Source organism: Cyprinodon variegatus, unplaced genomic scaffold, assembly GCF_000732505.1.
Source record: "Cyprinodon variegatus isolate N-32 unplaced genomic scaffold, C_variegatus-1.0 Scaffold44, whole genome shotgun sequence".
In the NCBI taxonomy this organism is placed as follows: Eukaryota; Metazoa; Chordata; class Actinopteri; order Cyprinodontiformes; family Cyprinodontidae; genus Cyprinodon; species Cyprinodon variegatus.
The window spans coordinates 1,529,577-1,552,811 of record NW_015150497.1 but is presented as its reverse complement, the minus strand read 5'-3'; the positions used below and the strand labels follow the sequence as shown (position 1 = coordinate 1,552,811).

Sequence of the window (23,235 nt, the reverse complement as noted above, 5' to 3'; positions counted from 1 at the left end):
TGTTAATCCAGGCACATGTGAGAGGGGGGAGTCCAAGGGAGCCCAGTTTGATGATGAGTCTGTCCGGGAGCCTCATTAACCGTAATTTCCTCTTTGCATTTACATTATATGCAATATCTATATTTAAACTGAAAGAAGTTGTACCAAAAATATTCTTTAAATGGGACATGACAGTTTGTTTCCTGTTTCTGCACTGTTGCCTTGCTGCAAATGATTCTGGATTTGAATGCAAGGGTTTGCATTTTCATTTTGTAGCCGTTTTGGTTGTTGGATTTTGCTGCCTTCTTCGTCTTTATATATACACATATATAGTAACATTTATCTTGAAATGAACTGCAGCACACCAGGTTCAACATAACTGAAAGTTGTTTGATTTCTTTTTCACATCTTAATGAGCAAATTCCTTTGGGAATCTTCAATTCCCAACGGAATGGTGGAAAGATCATGCAAAAATGTTCCCAATCCTAGCACTGATAGTGTGTTTTGTGTTTGCCATCCCGGCACCAAGTGCAGCTAGCAGACGTTACTTTTCAGAATAAGTTAATTGGAGCTTTGTGGTATTTTTTGAGCATGAGGTAAATGCTCCTGAAGTAGTGATGTCACACACTCTTATGTTAGGCATTTTATTATAATTATGTCTTAGTTTAATTAATTGTAAAATCCGAAAAGGGTCTTGTTTTGATTGATGTACTGTATGAATGCTGGTGTGAAAGTGTATTTGTGTTTGTGAGGGGAAAAAAGGCCCTTAGGCACTCGGCTTGTTTACAATTGGTCATCTGTGAAGATCCAGCACAGTACTTGCTTCTCTGCTGTTATGACAGTATTCTGTTTAAGCCACAAAAAAAGCACTTTGGGACTAAAAGCTATTAATGAAAATAAGTGCCTGTGTGTATACATTGTGATCAGGGGTCGGGTCGCTCTGTATGACTCATGGGAACGGTTTTAAATAGGGAAAATTGCGGGTGCTGGTGCCTATCTCCAGCTGTCTATGTGCGAGAGGCAGGGTAGACCTTGGACAGGTCGCCAGTCCATCGCAAGGCACAAAAAGTTCAAACTAAATGTGCTTGACAAATTGAATAGTTTTCAATTTATGTGTTTATTTATTTATTTTTTTAATCAGAATCCTTTTACTATTGTTAATTTTTCACATGTATATTATCCTACACTGCTGGTTTCACTTGATTCTTGTACAATTGATATATTAAGCTAAATAAAAAAAAACAGTCATAAATAAGAAAACAAAAATCACAGCACAAATTCTGAGAAGGTTCTGTGGATCACTATAACAATATGAGCAACACAGGTTTTTACAGCATCTATATGCCAGATCATAGAACAGTGTGTTGGCTGTACGACCCTCGGGAGTGCAGCCCCTCGGCTGAACACCGTATAAAAGGATTTATGCCATTGCAAATAAATTAATACCTGGATTTCAGGGAAATTTCATGTTCACCTCATTATGAAAATCTGGCTGTTAAATATACAAGCAATTATGTGGAATTAATGATAAACCACCAGATAAAAAAAAAAAAAAAGCAACCACTAAGGAGGCGGTAATGTTACTGTAAAATGGAATATGATCATTTAGAGCAGAGAGTCTGTAAAGACTGAAACAGAAATGCTACCAAGTCTCATTTAAGTAGAATATACATTAAGGTATTTCTTTATATTTAGCACTGTATTTCAGGACTTCCACCATTTTAAAACCAGAGTAACACCATTTGTTCCACTGACACAGCTCAAAAATCAGTATGATTTCACTCAGACTTACCATTTCTTGTATTAATATGATACCATTGTGGCAACAGCTTCCAGCTTTATTGAAGCCCAAAGATAATTGAATTAAAAAGTCCAACTAACCAGATGAAACGTTATTGTTTTTATTTTTATCTGCTCCCAACTCCTCTTTACTACCAAGGGGCAGGCGATTGATATGGAGTACAGGCTTGGATGCAGGTTGGGTTAAAAGACACCAATGTGTAACTTGCTTATTTACAGTCAGCAATGCTTTGACATGTTTTTAATTCGGCCACTGTGTTTGACTTTTCACAGATTTATGATCAGTTCAAGCTGTATTGAATTAGTGAGTTGATATCCAGCTTCAAGGTATTGCTTTTCCTGGTTGCAGTTGTTATGTATTGGTTAGACTGGATAGGCTGGGAGTATTCCTGCTATGTTAAGCTCGCTTTGTGGTATGGGCCTCAGGATTTTGCTTCTTCCTGCAGTATGATAATTGCATCCTGACTTTGAATCTGTTAATATCCATCCAGCCATTAGTCAAAGCTTTTGTCTGGGTGCACCATTCAAAAATACTTTCTTGTCTCTCCATTGACAAAAAAGATCAATATACACTTAAGGAGACTCTTATGTTCACATTACTATACCATCGAGCAATATTTGTTTAGGTTTTAAGCTTTTTCTTTTTTTAGGTTACAGGCGGTTGACAAAAAAACTGTTGTTGAATTCTGCCTTCAGCTTTTACGGAGTCTAAACTAAAGGTGACTAAAAAAAACTACATAAAAAACTGAAACCCTATCAAACAAATTGCAAAGATTTGTGCCTGGTAGGTTTTACTCAAGACCTTTACAAAAATATCTGTACGTTTTATTTATTTATTTTTTTTGTTTAAGTTTTTAATTAATTGATTTTTCTCTACCTAATTGGTCCTGCAAGCCCAAAAATCGAATTAAGTTTTAGTGTCAGAATACGTCATTGAGCCAAAGCAGATTTATTCACTTTTTGTCAAAATTACTGTTTTGCAAATGGGAAAATGTGTTGCAATTGAATCAATAGTGCAAAGCAGCAAAATCAGAATCAAACTTATTCACGGGTCTGTTTGGGCCAGAGATAGCATGCCTGCAAGATCGTCCAGTTTGTTACCATTCTGAAAGTCCCCCAGAAATATGGAAGAAATATGAAGCTGTTGCTTTGAATGTACTTTGTTTCATAAAGTATTCGTAAACCAGCAGGAAACCTGAGCTGTAGGTGTAAACCCAGTTAAAAATATAGATCCGAGTTTTGTTAATGCATCTACATCCTTGTATTTCAAAAGCACTTGAGTGAAGGATCTCACCTTAAGATCTTGATATTGCTTCCTTTCTGATCTTGCTAAAAACGGATATTCAGATGGTTTTCAAATTACTGCAAATCTAACTTGAAAAGCTTCAGAGGAATCTGAACTCTAACCCCTCAATCTTGTTAGTTACCAAATTGTGAAAGTTTGGAATTAATTCAGAAGATTGACTACGTTTTAAATGTTTCAAGACAACAAATAGGTTGTGTAGGTTTTTCTTCGCCTCTCAGATCTTATGCAAATCTCATTTCTGTGATTGCTCTATAGCGCTCAGCACAGGAGTTTTTTGTCGGTCAAACTCTGTCAAGCCATTTAGAGCTTGATCGGTCTGATATCTCCATTTCTGCAAAGCATCTTTCTTCCATTTAAAGTGCTCAGCTGGTAGCATGGAAATAGCTGTTTTAATTGAAGCTTGTGAGTGTTACTATTTCTGGTTTTAGTTTTTCGCCAAGTCGAGATCTGTTTGCCAACTCTTCACCAACCTCAACCAAAACTACCCTCAGCCTCTTTTTGCCTCCTTCTCCTTTGTCTCTCTCAGCTGCCATTCCTTTGTGCCTTATTACTTATAATTTCCTCTTCTCTTGCCCTTCTCTCTTAATATCTGAGCAGATAGTGAGCATTGAGTTAATACTGCAGAAAAATGATATCTATAAAGGAAAGGTTAATCGAATGTGGACAGTGATGTCCAGGGCTTTAATACACACACAAAGATATTGGAGGTCATAGCCAGTAGGATAAAGTGGTCACTGGGAACAAAATTATGTCTTCTGCACCTTTTCCTCGACTTTAGAGCCAATTCTCTGTCATGGTAAGCATTAGTGCTCTGATCTTGATTACAATGTTAGTTGTTTGAATGCAGAGGGAGGTTTTAAAGTGACAGCAGCGTTACCATGTTAACTACAAGTAGCCCTGATGTTTAGTGTGGGCTGAGATTTATAAAGAAAGGGAATTTTTCAGGAAAGAAAATTGGCTTGATAGGAACTACATAATCTTGCTACAAAGATTGCATCATTAAAATATATATATATATATTTTTTTTGTTTAATTCAGTTTTATAGTAGAAAGTTTCCCCATGCATGAAAGAATATGCTTGTTTCTCATTTCCCAATTATGTACTCTGAATCTATACCCTACAGTTGCGGCTTTGGAGTAATTAAGATGACCTACATAAAGCTTTCAGAATGATCCTGACATCAACAAAAACTTGAAAACCAACTTCAAAATGAACTTCTACAAGGCTTTTATTGCATTGTGTTTTAAATGTCTCAGTGTTTTAGAAACTAAACTGGAGCCGGACTACATAAAGGAATATATCAAGCTGTTGAGTCTCTGTCATCACAAAAATAAGAATATTTTTGTTGCTCATGGCAGCTTTAACCAATTACTGTGACAGAAATAGGTTTCATTGATTATAATTTTTACTACCTACATCAAAATCATACTATGGTGTCTTGTGGTGTTTTAATATATAAAACAAACCAAGATAAAAACTTTAACATACAAGTTTAGATGTCATTAACCTATTATTTGCTCTTGATATCTTTCATTTTCAACACAAAGAACTTAACCTCTTATTCTAAGCTGTGTTGCAATAAAATCCTCAACACTAGCTTAAAAAAGACCTTTATATTGTGTTAAACTGTCATCAGAAAAAGAGATGGTTTTTGTCTTGCACTGAAAACCGTCCAGTGATATATTGTTGGTTAAACTTTATCTTTCCTTTCAGTTTGCGATTTGCCCTGTACGCGAAGCATTTCAGGAGCAAAGTAAATGTTGGTAATGTTTGAGGGTTGAGCTCAAATCCTGTGTCTCTGATACAGACATCTGGACTCTGGACAATCAATAAGCAGAGCAAACACACAATGGACTGGTAATACATTTACAGAGAGAGCAGAGGGAGAGAAAAAAAGATAAACGAATAAAAGTTGGAAAGAGAAATCGCATCAGTTGACCTGATAATTCTCCTCCGAGAGGAGAAGGAAGCAGTTTTTTTCGGTGTCTGCTGAGCTCACCAGGTGTCTGTAACTATGGGACCTATTGACTGCTTCAATAAGGGAAACAAATATTAAAAACTTCTATTAATTTATGTTGCTGCTGTTCAACCCTAAATTTAACAATGACAATTTGAGTAACACATTTTGATATTGTGTCCCATCTATATGTTTTTACTCGTACTCCATGTCCTCCGCTTTATCCGGAACATGGTCATGGGGGCAGCATTCTTGGCAGGGATGCCCACACTGCCCTCTCCCTAGACACCTTCAGCTCCTCTAAGGAAAGCTTGAGGCGTTCAAGAGACATAGTCCGTACTGTATGTCCTGGGCCATCCTGAGACTCCCTTTAGTGTGTCTGGAACTTGTGAGGGAGTTCACCCTTCTCTATATGGAGCAGCAGTTCTACACCAGGCCTCTCCCAAATGGTCGAGCTCCTCACCCTGTCTCTAAAGGAGTGCCTGGCCACCTTTGCAGAGAAAGCTCACCTCAAGGAGGTTATCTGGGAAGATAATTATGAAACATAATGCTTAAAAAAAAGTCTTAGAAATTCTAACCCAAAGTTTGTGCATGTTTGCCTTATAGACATTATATATTAAACAGTTATAATATAAAAATGTACATTTAATACAAAAAAATGGCATAAAAACATGGTTAACTTCTGCAAAAGAACAACAGAAAAACAAGCAATGTGTACAAGCCATACTTCCTGTCATTGTTTTAGTTCTGTTTAAGTTTTATCTTTGAGTTTTCATTGGTTTTATTTCCATGTTGTGTTATTCTAGTTATTGTTGATAGTAGGCTATTTGAGTTCTTGGGTAATTCTTGTTTGCACTCTGTTGCCCTCTTGTGTCAGTCTCCTTTTCCCTAGCTCCTTTCTAGACTCTTCTATTCACACCTGCTCCCAATCTTCTGATTAGCCTGGTCTTTTTTTCTCTCTCCCATATATGCACCTTCTGCTCAGTCACTGTGGCTGGTTTGTCGTCATTTCTTTGCCCCCTTGTTGGGAGTTTTCCTGGTTTTTAGTATTTTTGAATTCTGTGGATTTATGTTTTTGGATTTTTTCTTCTGTTACCCCTTTTTGTTATTAAATCTGCAAGTAACCACCTTCAGCTTCAGTGTCTGCATTTGGGACCTCCACCCAACTTGATGCTTCTCACTGAAGACAATACAGAGACAATGAAAATAAAAGTATAGTGGAGGATGTTCTTTTTCTGGGCAGATCATCAAAATAAATGGTCCTACTGATTGTCAATCATTCTGGTGATGTGTTTACATAATGCCCGTCTACATGCTCCTCCCCATTTTCACTTACCGGTGGTGAGTCTGACATAGTGGGAAAAGTTGCAAATCTAAGCTTTTATGAGCGATGCAAGCAGCAACTTTTAAACAGAGCGTGCACCATTTGCGAAAATCCTCCACTACACCTTTAATTAAGAAAATTCTCTTAGAGTTTTGTTAATCCCCTCCATGGTGCAGCATCCTAAACTTTTTTTTGAGCATGCCCAAACTCTTTGCCTCTTGGTTCCTTTACATCCTGAGTTATTAGCACTGTGGAGGAACATTAATTATGTGCCCTCTGTTCACCTACATACATACATAAGACAGAGAAATTAAAGGAGTGTTACACTTTGTCTTATACTGATGACCTTGTCTCATTAACTTATATCTGTTGCTAACCTAATCCTAATGCTCCAAATAATCTATTTCAAAATACTTGGCTCAATCACCAATATTTGGATAAGTCCCTTCTGCTGTTTAGTCTGTAGCTATGCTAATCTCAACAACCTGCTAATTTCTGGGCACCCAGGTATGGTTGAGCACACCTCCAAACTGTGCATAGATTCTGAGTCCCAAATAGATTGTGCATTTTTTTCCTACAGAGTATTTGTCACGTTATTAAAGAGGAACCAGGAAACCAGGTTTGATATTTGGGGTAATGGATAAGCGAAGATTAATGTAATTTGTGTGAATGTGTTCATGGGGTTCCTCTTCTAGCTCCCACATATTTCAGTGCCTTGTAGCATCTCTCTGGCTCTCCTTCCTTCTGTCACTTTGAAACAATCTGAAGCCGCCGGGAGGACCAACTGCACACATCTCCATAGCAACACAGTCTTAATGATGGCAACAAGCGTGACCTAAGGATTTCATCTAAAAACGTCTGGGAGAGGGATGGAGTGTGAAGCCACAGCTCAATTGAGTCCTCAGTTTTGCCCTCTAATTTGCCTCTGTCTCACTTCTCCTTCTACTTATTCATCTCTGCTGGCACTCTCCCTGTTTTCACACAGCAAATAATGAGGCTGAATAGACACTTGATCTGACAGGTTGGCTTCCTCTGTTCGGTTACCACAAGAAGCAAATCAAATCTAACCACTTAAAAGACACACCATACACTTAGGTGCACACTTACACTGCTTGTAACAACCTGAGACTAACCTCAATTTTTATGTTATTATCTATGTGATGCCCTGTTGCAGCCCTCATCGAACAGCACAGTTATAGAGGAATAAGAGAGAGCATTTTCCTAAATCTTGCACCTTTTTGAGGCTGTGTTGAGGCTGTCCAATTTTTCTCACACTTAAATTACACTGTTGGGTTTTATATCCAAAGTGTTTTGTTTCTTATTCTTTTACATTTCATTTATTTGTATTTTCTTACAAAGATGGTCTATATTTATATGTAAATGAATAACTAAAACAGGCATGGTTACCAAATACCCAATATTCGCTGTCTCATAAACCACAATTAAATTAAAAAATTGCACCAGTGACATAGAGGATCTTTTATTATTTGTACTAAGTTTTTGATTTTGCTACGGAACATAGGGTTGAACAATATATATATATAAATATATATTAATTTTAGTTTAATTTATAAATTATATATTATTTAATGTATAATTTATTTATATTTTAAAGAAATATATGTCACTTTATTTGTAGCTACAAACACAACAGGAGAGAATGCATAACGATGATACCCGCCATACAGAATTATTTCGCTGCTCTCTGCCATGTTGAAAGGTCACGGTTTACCTAATCTTAGGAACTCATCAAATGTAATAATTTAGACTATGGTTATCAGCAGAGTTAGTAATCACCAAAGGAAATTATCTCTGCTTCTTCAAGTGTTAACCAATAAGGGGATGGATCTGATTCTGAGTGATAAAATTGCTCACTGTATAAATAATTAAAGACAATCACAGTTAAAATATCTTAACATTTATTACCTAATAATCCCTCTTACAGTATTAATTTATCTAATAACCATGCAAAGAATATTAACTTCTAAAAATAAGCACATGTTAAATGATAGACTAATAAAAGGTGGAAAATGGAATCTAAGAGTCTCTTCAAAGAGTCTCTAAGGAATGTTCAAGCTTTAAGGCTTGGAGGCTTAAAGCATTTAGGGTGTCCTTTAAATTGGAAGCAGATAAATGATGACAGACAGATGTCATCAGGAGACCAGGCTACAAGGTACAGACAAGCCAGGACAAAGGGCTATAAACCTTGTCCTAAGATAGCCCTCCCCACATAACTGGCCACATAACGTGGCTTCAACTGAAGACCGGTGTTTCTCGCCTATCAGTGTCATTCTCATCTTCTGACTGACTCCGGAAAGGCAGTGGATTGAGAGGGTTTAATGTTTGTCTCCTGGTTGTGTCCTGGCTCTTCTCCGGTGAGCCCTCAGGGTTTTGGCTCGGCATGTGGGAGGAGCGCGGGTTCTGGTCCTTCCCCGTGGAGCTCTCAGGGTGTTGGCTCAGAACGTGGACAGGACAGTTTTAATTCCTGTACGCCTGGCTCCTAGGAAGAGACCAGTTCAAAGTTCGGCATTTATCCTGGAACCATGTCTAGTCTATGTTCTTCTCTACCATTGAGCATGCCAGTCTTCATCTGTGCGTGTCTGTCCGGGCACACGTCTGGACCCGTCTACATCCGAACCTGCGTTTACACTCTGAGGATTCCTGGAAGCTTGGATCCCTCTGTTCCTGTTAGGGCTGGAACCTCTGCAGCATCTGGGAAACTCTGGGTGGCACTCACTCTGATAATCATCTCCTGTCAGATGATTGTGATCACTTACCTGTGTTTCTCTTATATTCAGAACGCCAGTGATGGGTTGCAGCCCGCCCCCTGCAGCTGCTGTAGTTTGATTATCCTCAGCAGCCTGCATTTCTGTTATGTTTTAATTTCTGTCTTTAAACATTTTGAATCTTCCCATTGTCTGACTTGCCTTGAATACTGGGTCCATCTGTCGCGTTGAGGAAATCAGCAGCTCAAATAATTTCTGTTGCAGAAATGTGATGTCAGGGGGTAGTTGCTCTTGCTTGCCATTTGATGTTTGATGCTTGTTATTTGATCTTAAACACCTCAGTCCTCTAGGCCGGTGTTTTTCAACCCTGATCCTCAAGGCACACTGCTCTGCATGTTTTGGATGTTTCCAAGCTTCAGCACACCTGATTCAGATGATTGCAGTTCAGCAAAGCCTGATAATCTGCTATCAATTGTTACCAGGTGTGTGAAAGCTGGGAAACATCTAAAACATGCAGGGCAGTGTGCCTTGAGGACCAGGGTTGAAAAACACCGCTCTAGGCATGCCTTTTTAGTCACAGCATTTATAAATATCATATTTTTCCAGAAGTACAGCTTTGGAGAATTGTTAGTTTTTCTTTAAAAATGTGGAGGGGGTGAACGAGAGGTGAACTGAATGAAAGTGAGTACAAAAAACTTCTACCTTATTCATAATACAAAACTCTCTAACTTATGCAGGGATGTCATATTTCCATTTTGCCTTGATCTGAATTACAGGATCAGAGCATGTGTTTGGATGGATCAGTTTGAGGATTAGAGTAAAGAGACCCAGCTGAATGCACTGAGTGAATGATTTTTCAGAATTCACTTTTCCTGAAGGGGCACATAGCGAGAGTGGTCATTGCATTGGGTTGTTGACTTTACATCTATCGTTCAAACCAAGCAATCATGTAGTGAAAGAAATGCACTCCTTTATAACAGGAAGTAATCCCCAGCAGAACCAGAACCAGGCTCTTTTCAAACAGGCATCTGACATGATTGACGGGAGCTTTGAAAAGACCGAGGATCCACAAAAGGAACCAACCCAGGAATATGTTCAATATTAGAGATAACAATGATAAATTAGCTCCATAGGTAATTACACATTGTAGAAAAAGCTGCGCCCATTGCTTTATCTAGGAGACCAACAGGACTAAACACTGATAACTGGACAAACTATATAATGTACAACATTGTGTTAGACAGCACCAGCCTGACTAATGGCTTCCTACAGAATGGTGTCACAAATAAACAGAGTACCAGGGCAGATTTAGCTACTATGAAGTGAAAAAGCAAAGAAAACATGAAGTGAAAAGATGAACTATCATATCTTGCAAAATCAAAGACTGGTAGTAGAATGTAGGAGAATGAGGAAAAGGGGTCCCTATGTTCACCAGGAGCCTAACGGTGCATGCACACCAAAAGTGTTTTGACCATCAGCACATATGGTTTACATGCAAAGTATTTGGGAAAAGGGTTCAAGGCAGGCCAAGAGGTCAGTAATGTGATATGAGTTTAGGAACCAGCGAGTCTTGCAGGATTTACAGGTCCTAGAGCCGTGCGTTTTGAACAATCAGTGACGGCAGCTGGATTAGGATAAATCTGAACTTTGCAGGTGGATGCTGAGTGTCAACCAGTCAGAGAAGCTGACCCAGGAGCTGTCATTGAGAGAGACTACATGAATAGTCCATTAAGTTTTGGGGATACAATATGTTGCATAATAGCTGTTTTGATGTTTTAATTCTAAACACAACATGGGTGTGTGAATGTGTTTTGCTGATTTGTTTTTTTTGTTTGTTTTTTTTTACAAGTTTTATGTATCAAAACTGGTATTAAAACAATTTACATAATGCAGATTTGAAATGTGAAATGAAGAAGATGATGTGCTCACCTCACATTTTAAGCCTCTTTGTTATTGAAAAATATGTGCAAATATGTTTTGATAATTGATAGCATGCCAGGGACTGAAGTCTCCTTCTGTGTAATCAAATTATCCACTGAGGCTGTCTGTAATTGGGTTCAGATGTTTGGAGAGAGTTTTGGTTCAACAGGGCTACTGCTGCCTCTAATTTATCTCTGTGATTTATACAGCCTTAAAGAAGCAGGGAAATATGCATGAATAAACTCATTATAAAGAACTGTAGGCACTTAACTGTGGCGGAATAGATTGACTGGAGTAACTTATAAGGCCATGGTTTCTGTGTTCTGTCTCCCTGGTGCCACCTAATAAGGATTTGGATACTGTGTGACATTTAGTTGATAAATTAGGTTTTCAGTGTGAAGTCTGAAACTGATAATTAAAGCTGAAGGGCTACTACTTTTACAGAGGTTTAGAAAAAGAATTCAGTCTTATTAATTCTTGCCTTTTAGACCACAAATCTCTAAAAATGTAAAAAAGTAATTTGCTTACATTTTATGTCATAGACTGGCAGAAAGTAGCGCATTGATGAAAGAGAAAAGGAAATACTATTAAATTTTATAACCAATAAAAATCTGAAATCAAGTAAATCTTTACATGTAATTCAATTCTGTCCCATTTTATTTGACATGACTAAACAAATCGTTTTAACTGAACTACCTTCAGAAGTAGACTAGTTAAACTAGAATAAAATCCATCTGCATTTGATTTTTTTTGTCACAATAGATCCACCTGTTTTGTGAAGGCCTTAGAGGTTTGTTTATAAAGACAAGTACACAGACACACCACAGAAGTTGGTTTAAGAAGGGTTCACTTGTAAAACAATATTCCTTGCAGTTGGTCTGAAAATGTTACCCCGTTTACCTGAATTTATTTACTGCTCTGTGGCTGACAAACAGTACCAGATTATTAAAAGCCACGTGTGAGTGAATGTCCAGCGTTCATCCATTGCCTACCTTCATGGCTCCTGGATTTCCCTGTTGAATGCCCATGTTGAATATTTCCTTGGCTACTGATCTCTGGACATTAATCTTGTTTCTGCTTCCTTACTGCCGCCTCCCGTCTAACCACTGGATCTCTGCCTGAATGTGCCTCCCTGTACTTAACATCATCTATGTGCCCCAACCACTGACTCAGGCCTGAACCTCAGATACTGGTTTCTGCTTCAACAGTTTCTGTTTCCCTGATCAACATTTCGTGTAAACTTCTACGGTTCGTTTTAATAAGATCTTAACCTTAAGCCGAGGATTTCCATTCACAACCTCTGAGACCCACAGTAACGTCACCCTGCCGCCACCAGATTTAAATAAAACATTAGACGTCCGGCTATAATTTTAGGCCTTCATTGCAAGCTATTACGAATTGACCATCATGAGTAAATGTGGTTGTGGCAGCATCTTGCAGTAGAGTGATGGTCATAGCTTATGGAGAGGTTGACTGAGTTAAAGTTATAGTGGACAATCTTCTTTCGGCTTTGAGTTGCTGGGATCATCCTAGCTATTGTTTGTCCTTTATGAAGTGCAATTTTTCCTCTGTGTATGTATCAGAGAAAACGGTAAGCATTCATATGACCAAATCTTTGCTTTAGTAGTGTTTTCTTTCATTGTGTGACTTGGTGAAATGAAAGTGGCAACCTGTAATCAGTATTACATTAAGTAGATGATAGCAGGCTTACTGGGTAAACATTAGCTAGCCACAACATCCATTCTACTTAATCAAACGTAATATTTTGTTTCTTATTCGTTGGTTTCAAATAATAGATGCTTACGGCAACCTATTGTATATATGCAAATAGCAAAAATATGACTTTCATGTATTTAAATTTGCAGGCAAAAATCCTGTGCCTTTTAAAAACATTTTAGAGGTCAGTAATAGTTATTAGAGATGGAAAGCCAATCGTCTATTTAAAAATTAGTAATTTCATTATTTAAACTAGTTCATCAAAGTCGTTTTTTTTAAAGAACTAAAATAACAAGCTATATTATAATGATATAACAATAATTGATATGTTTCAGCTTTGATCTTTATAGTTTTATGTGGCATATATTGATAGAGAAGATTTATTTATTTATTTATTTACCTGATTAGGTTAAGCCATGTTGTCTCTAATTTTCCCTCTCTGTTTTTTGGTTGTTTTTTTTAAATAATGTCCTGTATCATGTGATCTTGTTAAGCTATTGGAACGAGAGGAGAGGATCACTGGTAGGCCAAGTAAAGAAAGCTGAAAAACAAGCTGAAGTTGATCAGTTGTTGAACTTTGCTGGGAGAGACAATTTTCCATGCGTCTCTATCGATTACGTCTCTGAAACTGATGCCAGTACAAGGATGTTTGTGTGTGTGTGGATTTAATATTTCTTCTAATGTCTCTGCTTGTGTCTTTTTCAAACTGCTTTCTTTTTAGAGACCAAAGCCGAGCTAGAGGATTTAATGGCAGACATCAAGAAGCTGGCCAACAAAATACGCTCTAAATTAAAGAGTAAGTAGTTGTTTTCATCTATCAACAAGTGTCGGTCCAAAACTATGAACCTGGGGGTAAAAGACATTGGTCTTGCTATTGTGTTAAACATTATTCAATAATTAATAAAATAATGCAAAAAGAAATAAGCTTCTCTCATCTAGTTTGTAAAATTATATATTTGCCTATGTTAAAGCATACAGTTTTTTTTTTTTTATGATGATGATCCTGGAATATTACCAAGAGAGAGGAGACAATGATGTTCTGGCAGCTCACAGTTTTGTTTATTCATGTTGATTTTATTCTGCAGAAGCAGGAAGATGAGGTTCATTCGCCATGGTTATCATATTTATTAATACTGCTGTTTGTCTAATGTTGCTGTCAATGTGCAAGATTACTCTAAACAAGATAAAGTACAAAGTTAGGTTCAGGTAAAAAAGAAATTATGTTAATGTTTTTGTTTTGTTTTTTCCACCTAAACCTGGGATCTGCAGCTTTTGCTTCCAGGGGTGAAGAGCCAGAATTTGACCATTATTTTAATTTTAAAGGTAAAAGAAGAGGTTAAATTAAGCAGTCCTGTAGGTTTTAAGCAAGATGTTTTCATTTTTTCGAGAATATATGCAGTAGAATTATGGTGATAGATGTATAAGATGAAGCAAAATGCAGACTACTACTGCTTTTCTCTTAGAATACCAGGGAATTCAAGTAAATTTAGTCATAGACATCAATTGTCCTTAATGCCAATTATTCCACTGTCCCCTGTTAGTTTTGGCACAAAATATAAGCTTTAAGAGCGACAGCAGTTTAACCAAGAAGGATTAGTGAATGCTGAGGTACATGGTGCATAGATGGTGTGTGGCTTTATGTGATCTGCTGGGTTTCCTTGGATCTTGATCGTTTGAGTTGTGACCTAGGTTTTACCGCATGGTTTTATAGTTGGTATCAACTGGAGTGTATGTGCTTGATTTGGAGGCAGTAGGATTTGGTTAATTGACCTTTTTTGATAAAGTGTTTTAAGAAATAAACTGCACAGCAGTTGAAGTGAACTGTATGGTTCTTGGTCTTTTATTCTGCATTTTTGCATATTTCTCTGGTACTGTGATCCTTGTCCATCACCACTCTTAAGAAAAGACTAATTTGCTTTTTATTGCATCTCAAGTAGAAGTAGAACTACTTAAGTGCAGAGAAACTGAAGATAATTAGCTCATGTCTTATTGTGTATATGTGAAACATGCAGACATGCAGTCACACACATTTAGTATAAGTGCCATCAGGGAGAACATTGATGCAGTTCAGTTTTTGCAAAAGTCAGGAACAGTTTTTATTCTCATTAAAATACAACTATCTTTTGGATATGGGAAAGTTGCCAAATTCCATAAGTTTTATGGATTTTCTAATAAGGCTTGTGCTTCCCATTAGCTGGGGCTAACATTATACGTGCACATCTGTCATTATGAATGGTACTAAAGCAAGGCCTTCAATGGAAATTAGACTTAGAAAAACTTTATTGTCATTTTATATGCAGAGAGTGTATACAAAGAAAAAATGCCTTTGCATACAGCTTACAACAGTGTACTGATATTGTAGTTGGAGTAAGATAAACATTACCAATATAAAATGCAGCAGTGATCAGAATGTAACAATGTAGGAGGAAAAGAAACCCGTTTTAAATAATGGTGCAAAAAGTTATTAATTGTCAGGATTTAACCTGATAGCTGGCCTTCATTGTTCATGTCATTCCCCAGCTTTATTCTGCCCAGCTCCTAATTATCAATGATCTCATTCACCTGCTGGTACTGCTTTATATTTGGCTCAGCCAAGCTATCAAGGCCAGCACACTATGATGATTTTATTTTTAAATTTTAAAACATGTTTTTATTTCCCGGGACCGCTCCCGCCCGTACCCACACTGTGCACTCTCCCTCCCGCCCGCACCCGCAATGAGCTTTCAATATTTTTCCTGCGCCGCACGGCTTTGCGTTGGGTCCCGCGAGTGCAGGGCTCTACCTGGAACCCTGTTTCTGTCTGTTCCTGTATGGATCGGAACCCCTGATCGAGCTGAGGACTTCTGGACCTCAGAACTTTGCTTGTTCTGAACTGTTCCCCGGACCTGGCTTGGTCTTGCACTGGTTGCACAGAGGCTTCTGCATCGGGAACACTCTGGGCGGCTCCGCACCGCATCAATTTGGCTGTCCATTGACTGGATCTTACCTCGCTCTAAAGGAGATGGACTGTACTGCTAAACCAGAGATAGTCAGTGATGGGTTGCGCCCCGCCCGCTTCAGCTGCTGCAGTCAGCAGCTCCACAGCTCTGTGCTTTTGTTTTGTTTTGTTATTTTTTTATTAACGTTTTGAACTTTCCTGCTGACTGTCTCCCCTTGAATACTGTGTCCATCTGTCCCAGTTTATGACAATTAATATGACAAAGTTAGTGCATTGCAAAAATAAATATGGTGCAAAATGCAGTAGAATGTTGCATTTTGTCCTATTTACAAGGATTATAAAAGTCCAGAAACATTAGCAGTGCAAATGTTGCGTGATGCAGAGTCCAGTTTAGAGTTCCGCAGTTAGACTGTCTGATGGCAGAGGGGAAAAAAGCTGTTGCAGAACCTGCTGGACCTGCAGCGGATGCTGGGATTCGTCTTCCGAGGGGAGAACAGTGGGGGTTTGAGGGGTCACTGATGATGTTACGGACTCGGCACACGCAGCTCTGTTTTGAAATGTCCATAATGGAGGGAAGAGGTGCCCTGATGATCCTCTCTGCTGTCCTCACGAATCTGTGGTTAAACTAAAGTGATGTTGATAATGAATTTTAGCTCCAGCAAGAAAAGCAGGAAAGGAGCTTATAATCAAAGTCTGGATTTTCTTTTGTTTTACAGTTTAAATTCTAAAACCTCTGCATCATAACATACTATTTTTAATAAACTTGGTTGATTTATTAAAGGACTACTTTCAGAAACAGTTGATACACAAAACCACCATGTTAAGCACTCTGTGTTATCTTTTCATCTATATTTAAAGTCTTTATTGAACATATTTGTTTTCTTTCTCATATACATCACCATATCTTGCCATCATTAGTTACTTAATGTTAGATTACCCTTCTGTAAATTATGAGCTTCAGCATCTTGTGAGGCATGCAGTGTTTTTCTTGTTTTCCTTATGACACTGTTTGAGCTCACATTCAGTTTCTGATGAATACTTCACTTTTCTCTTTTTTTAGGTATTCAGCAAACTATTGAGCAAGAAGAGGGGCAGAACAGATCTTCAGCTGACCTAAGGATACGAAAAACACAGGTGCAGTTCAAGCAAATGCAACAAGACTTCTTTCAGCTCCATGATTTTCAGGATGAAAGAATCAAGCAAACAGCATTTGGAAGCTGGATTGTTTTTTTTTTCCTTTTGTAAGCTGCTTTAAGCTTGCTTATATTCTTTACCTTCAGTAAAAAAAAAAAAAATTATCAATAAGCTGGTAGGTCACATCCAGATGGTCCATAGATGCCCTTAGTTGCTTTACCAAACGTCACTTCTGTTTATCTAAAATCATTTTTTTTCCTAATTGCATCTAGCAGATGGTGTGAAAATAATTTTTCATTGTTGCTTCTCCAGCACTCCACACTGTCACGGAAATTCGTTGAGGTGATGTCAGAGTACAACACCACCCAGTCAGATTACAGGGAGCGCTGCAAAGGCCGCATTCAGAGACAGCTGGAGATCAGTGAGTACATTTTGAAGATCAAACCGTATAGCTAATGCACACAATGCTAAAATATATGGACTAAAATATATCTCTCTAAAGACTGACTGACCTCAATACAAATTTTGCTTGAAACTAAAGGCATGTTCCTCAAAGTGGCTTTTACATTGATTACAATCATGTTTAAAAATTGAACGTTATTGCTAAATGGCAAATGGACTGTACTTGTACAGTATATGGCACTTTTTCGAATCAGGAGACTTGAGCAAAGCACTTTACATTTAGTCATTCACACACTAATGTTGGCAAATTACGTTGTAGCCACAGCTGCCCTGGGGCTCACTGACAGAAGTGAGGCTGCCTTACACCTAGCTCCACCAGACCCTCCAACCACCATTAGCAGGTGATGTGGGTGATGTGTCTTGCACAAGGACACAACAACATTGAAAGCTGGAGCTGGGGCTTGAACCGGCAACCCTCCTGTTGCAGAGCAAACTCCTTCGTCCGATGCCACTGTCGCTGTCGTTTCATATGCTTTATGTGTAAATAAAATCTGAACAGCAAACTACTTAAATCAGCTCAGGGGAAGTTAAATGGTAAGCATTTCTACCAGCTAGAAATAGTTGGGCTTACCTTGGCTCTAGAGCCCAACTCCTTTAGAGAGGCTAAACTATTTTCTAGCCAACTGGGGTAAAAGAAAGACTGGGTTCATGTTTCTTATCTCCCTCCAGCTCAGCCTCCTCGTGTCGGGGTTCACCATGGTGTATGAATGTGGCACATCACTTTGCCTTTGGGTAGAGGAGAATGTTCTGAGTGTTGTCTTGGCCAAGCAGCAGAAAATAGTATCAGGCCTTTCTAGCCCTTCTTCTAGTGGTGCGGGACAGCGGCTTTCTCATGCTACGTTCACACCGCAAGCAGCAAGAGCAGCAAAAACACATGTGCTCCTTCGTTTTTGATGCTTGTACAAGTTTAGTTCTGACACACGGCTGAAGCATCTTTGCCTCTCCAGCTGCGCCGGGTCTGTTGCGCATTGGGTGGAGCTACCCGATCCTTTCTTTGCAGCTCAGACCCTCGTACACCGGCAGAGCTCTGTCACTAGGAACCCAGTTCAACAGCAGTCTCTGGCTCTGTCGCCTCTTTGCGGTTTTCCGCTACTGTTTGTGGCGGGTGAAAGGCTTTTTTTTTATGTACATAATCCAAACTGCAGGCAACAGAATAATAAAATCAAAGCCCTTTGTCTTTTTCTCTTGTCAACCATTGACTTGCATGTTGCGTCTGCTACCTCTGCTGCTTTAGGTGTGAACGCAGCATCAGATTTTTGAGATAATTTAAACGGTCCAGGAGTTCCGGTCTTGTAGAAAAAATGGACTCTGTAAAAGATGAAAACTTGGTGAGGGAATCTCTGCTACTGTAACGCTATGTTCAGACCGCAAACAGCCTCTTGGTGGTTTGCTGCGGTGGCTGGAAGGCATTTTTCATGTACGTTATCCAAGCTGCAGACACCAGGATACTAAAAGCATGTGTTGCTGGCAGATTTTGGCATTTTATGTTCATAGGCTCATATGTTCTTATGTTCATAAACTGTTTCAGAGGAGTGATCATAGTGTATCATCAGCGATGTGTCTCTCTCCCTGCAGCTCCCAGATCAGCCTCTCTGATTGGTTGATGTGGTGCTTCGAGCAGCAAAAGTTACATTTTTCCAACTCCAGCAGCTGCTGCGTTTGCAGCGCGTTCCGCTCATCAGATGCTCAGAAGCTCACGACGCGCTGCTTCAGCTGCTCAGACCCGCTGCTGCTGCTGCTCAAAATGCGCTGCAGGACCTTTTGCTGTGCCTTTATGCGCTTCAACCATTGGCTTTGCATGTAAACTAGCTGTTCCTGCTGCCTCTGCTGCTTTAGTTGTGAACGTAGCATAAGTTTGGCCTTTTTTCTTCTCTTGGCTCACGTAATTTAGAAGGGTTGTAATATCAGGTGTATTAATTATATCTTTAAATTGGTGTAATTTGTGTGTGCATATTCTTGTAGTTGTTTATTAGAACCACAGTCAGGTTGTCTGAAAGAAGAAAGAGACGCTTCTTTAAAAATCAAAACGTGAGTTACATTCAAAGAATTGTGTAACACCCCTCGTACAGCACCTTTACTGGCTTCATAAAGAACCATATCCACTTCAGATCCTCCACTGCATTTTAAAGCTTTCAATAACCTTGAAAAGTAACTTTTTTATATATATTAAAAGTGCTGATAAATCATCTGTATTAATGTTATTATTATTATCATCAAAAAAGGAAACAATCTATGAATGTAATTTTATATATTCTAGCTCATAGTAATTTTAAAACTTTGTTCTTAATCTACATGGATTGTTGCACCCCAATTGTTCATGTCGTGCATCCATATATTTTGTCAGGGGAGGGATAGCAGAGATGCAAGAGAAAGTGGTGGAAAGAAAAACAGAAGATCTACTAAAAAACATGCTGAACTTATAAATAAGAGTTATATTAAAAAAATACTTGCGTCCCACCACTTCAGAAATCAAAATTTCATCCATGTTAGTAATGATAATTAAATGAGTCTTTTTTGTGTTCTTTGCACATTTGTAAAACAAAAATCTGATATGTACTTATATCTGATACACAAAGTCAGCAAAGTGTAATTTCTATTTACAGTGGCTCGGGTTTCACTTTCACTTATCTATATTTTATTTTGAGTCTCCCTGCTGGATTCTGCCACAACAACCGCTCTCAGACTGAAATCACTTTTCACCGACACCCACACACACTTGGACGCACACAGCAGGTTACCGCAGCTCAGATCTATGCTCTTCTCATTCCTGTTGCACTAAATGCGTCAGATGATTCGACAGGAATCAGCTGCGAGCCTAACAATCCTGGAACAAGAAGGAGAGCTTATCCTCTGCTTCATCACATGTAACACCCAGCAGCCCCTAACATTCAGCATGATGCGGTTGCCCGAATATACACAGCACACAAGTGCATCCATAGAGAGAAGAACACTGTGACTCATTTAGTGGTAATAGCTGAGGGGGGGCAAAACCAGTTATGCTACAGACCTCTTTGCATAGATGCAATTTCCTCTGGCCATCTGTTAGCCGAATCCTTTATATGTGTGAGCTCCACCCTGTATAAATAAGAGACCTTAAAGAACTCTCTTAGAGTCACCAAAGGACTTACATAAATATACCTAAAAAAAAAAAAAGAAATACACACACTCACACCTGAGTCACTTTTTCCTTTAGCTTTTTCCGATTCACTTGGGTTTGATATGTCAGCGTCTGGAATCACAGGAGGCCTTTGCTTATATCAGCTGTCGCCAAGGAAGGGATCACACACTAACAGAGATGGAAAATAAAGTAAAAAACAACAGACGAAGACAGGCAGAAGTTTAAATATGGTGGAAGAAAAAACTGTTACTTTTCATCTCTATAGGTAGTTTTTCAAACCATTTAATTCCTTATGTTGCTGTAGTTCCTGCACCTTTGACTGGTTTGTGTGTAAATCAATATAAGTGTCACACACAGAGGGAAACATTCAGACCCAGTATTGATTCTGCCACTGCGTCTCTTTTCCCGCTTACCTCCACTCTAACCTGATAGGTACAGACATAAAAAGGACAAGAAAGAAATGCTGTGTGGCTATGTAAACATGTGATCAAGGGAGGCTCGCAGCACCAAGTTAACAATTATGCTATTTAAGGTTATAAAGTTATTCCTACATGCTTTAGTTTCTTTTTTTTAGATGTATTTTCACTGACATGCTTAATTTCACGTTTCATTATCTAATATCTGTATCAGAATCAAATTTGATAGCCAGGTTTATGTCCACAACATTTGACTTCTTTATTCTTTCCTTTATGTCGCCTCATATAAATCAGTCTGTCAAAGAATTAACCCATTTCCACTTCCTTAGTCCATCTATCCATCTGTCAGTCTACCCCAATATTTATCTCTTTATTAAAAATTCAGCTTTATCTATCTGTTGGCTAATCTTGGAGCTAATCAGTGAAAGAAACCTGTTTTTCAAAATCTGACTGATTACTAATACAAACAGCATAATTTTCAAAAAATTATAAATCAACGATTTAATCATTAACATCCTTTTAAATTCAGTTACAGCTACAACATAATATTTTATTGAAATAAAACATTATTAGAAATTAATACCGTATATTGGAATTCGATGTCAGGTGTTGCAGTCAGGTTGACCAAGCCAGGCTGGAAGAGGTTGACCACAGGCGTTGCAGGGTGTCTCTCTGACATTTGATCATTGCGTGCAGTTTCTCATTGGACTGCTCCTACTGCTGCTCGCTGTGGCAGAGAAAAATACAGATGGTCTGATGTATTCTAATCTAGCATTCTTCACCTGTAGAACACATCTGACTTAAATCGCAGCCATGCTGATGTGCTAAACAAGATCCCTTGCTCATCTATGGGCAAAATCCAATTTTCAGAAACCTTTAAAACATTAAAAATGTTTTGTTCCTGTTGCACAAACCTTTTCAAACAGTCTAACTCTACGTTTCCTCTTCTCTCACCTAACGCTGGGAATGAAATGGTGCGATTATTGGTAGCAAGGTAGTATCAAAGGTTTAATAGCCTATGAACACTATGGGTGTAGTTAGACTTCTCAGCTTCATATTGGGCTTTTCAGAGTTTGGGTCTCCATGGTAACAAATAAGAGCCTCCCTTGGAGGCTGTCAGGGCTTTAAAGAAAAACAACGAGGAGTGTGTGTGTGTAGGAAGTGAAACAAATGGAGTTAGGATAGCTCGGAATAGCTGCTTCTATGACTGATACTTTAATTTGTAAAAACAATAAATAAACATCTTATTACTGAACTAAAATAGCTTCTTGGGCTCTTTAATGAAACCATGTGACACATCGAAACTAGGTTCCTTGGTTTGGAGGTAGTGAATATTTTTCTTCAAATATAAAGCAATGTTATGCTTACAACATGCAAAGACTACGAGGTTTTACACATGGCATAGGATACTGTGCTCTCACTTTTTTACGAATGGAAACTGCAACACTTGATAACATTTAAAAAAGATGTACAATAGGTTGTTGGAAAGGTATGGCTGTGTAGTTTCCAAGGGAACCAACCATGAGGGGCGGAGCAACAACATATCCGTGTTGTAAAGCTTTATTCCAGAAGAGTCTGCCATGTTTGCTATAGCCTTTATTTGCATGTTCTATGTTTAAATTTCTGTATAACCAAACATATTTGAGAAAAAAAACAATATTATTGACTTTTTGTTGAGGCATTAAAGCTTCCCTTTAAAACAAAAGTGGGAGCATCACTCTAATTTTTTTCAGAACAAGTGGGGACTCTCTTGGTTTTAACCCGAATTAGCTTATTTTCTTAAGGGAGTTGTTATGACTATTTAGGCAAAATGCTGTAGAGTTGACTGGTATCTGACTCACACAGTGGCATCTGTTACTGCAGGCTAACTTTAGCTGTTAGCTTGGAGTGATTCCAATGGTTTGTCTAAATTCAAACGTTGGTCCTTCCTAAGAGGCATCTGCAGGCTGATTACAGTATAGCCTGTGACTAATGGTGCATTAGCACCAATTCAATTTTGAACTTCAAAAAGGTGCACTTTGAGGTCAGACGTGATTTAAGAACTTTGCTGATGCTCTTGATGATTGCTGCTCCTGACAGGCTTCAAGAGCATTGAGTTACTATGTTCTTTCCATTGCCTCTATCTTGTACAATGGCCAAGGATTCAAGTGAGTGGCTTGGCTTTATTTGCCTTAATGAGTGAAAACAAAATATTTTTTACATGCTTTTAAGCCAGTTTATATATTTCAAAATGTCATCTATGCAGTTAGTTTATCAGGATGACGATCCTACTTTTTGTGATATTTTATTTCCCTCGCAAAAATGTGTAGTGCTAGGCACTGTTGTGCATGAATGTGTTCAATTAATTATGTTCACTGAAAGGTATAGTGGAGGATCTTCTTATTGTAAGTCGAACATCAAAATAAATGGTCCTCCTAATTGTCATTTATTCTGGTGAT

At 38.4% G+C, this 23,235-nt stretch overlaps 1 protein-coding gene across 1 annotated transcript in view; it reads left to right on the top strand.

The window, feature by feature from the left end:
• LOC107081878 (syntaxin-1A-like) overlaps positions 1 to 23,235 on the top strand; it is a 93,244-nt gene that overhangs the window by 53,609 nt on the left and 16,400 nt on the right. Inside the window, exons 4-6 of the mRNA XM_015370223.1 lie at positions 13,451 to 13,525; positions 16,728 to 16,801; positions 17,114 to 17,222. Of these exons, the coding sequence (XP_015225709.1) occupies positions 13,451 to 13,525; positions 16,728 to 16,801; positions 17,114 to 17,222 (258 nt within the window). The remainder of the gene's footprint in view (positions 1 to 13,450; positions 13,526 to 16,727; positions 16,802 to 17,113; positions 17,223 to 23,235) is intronic.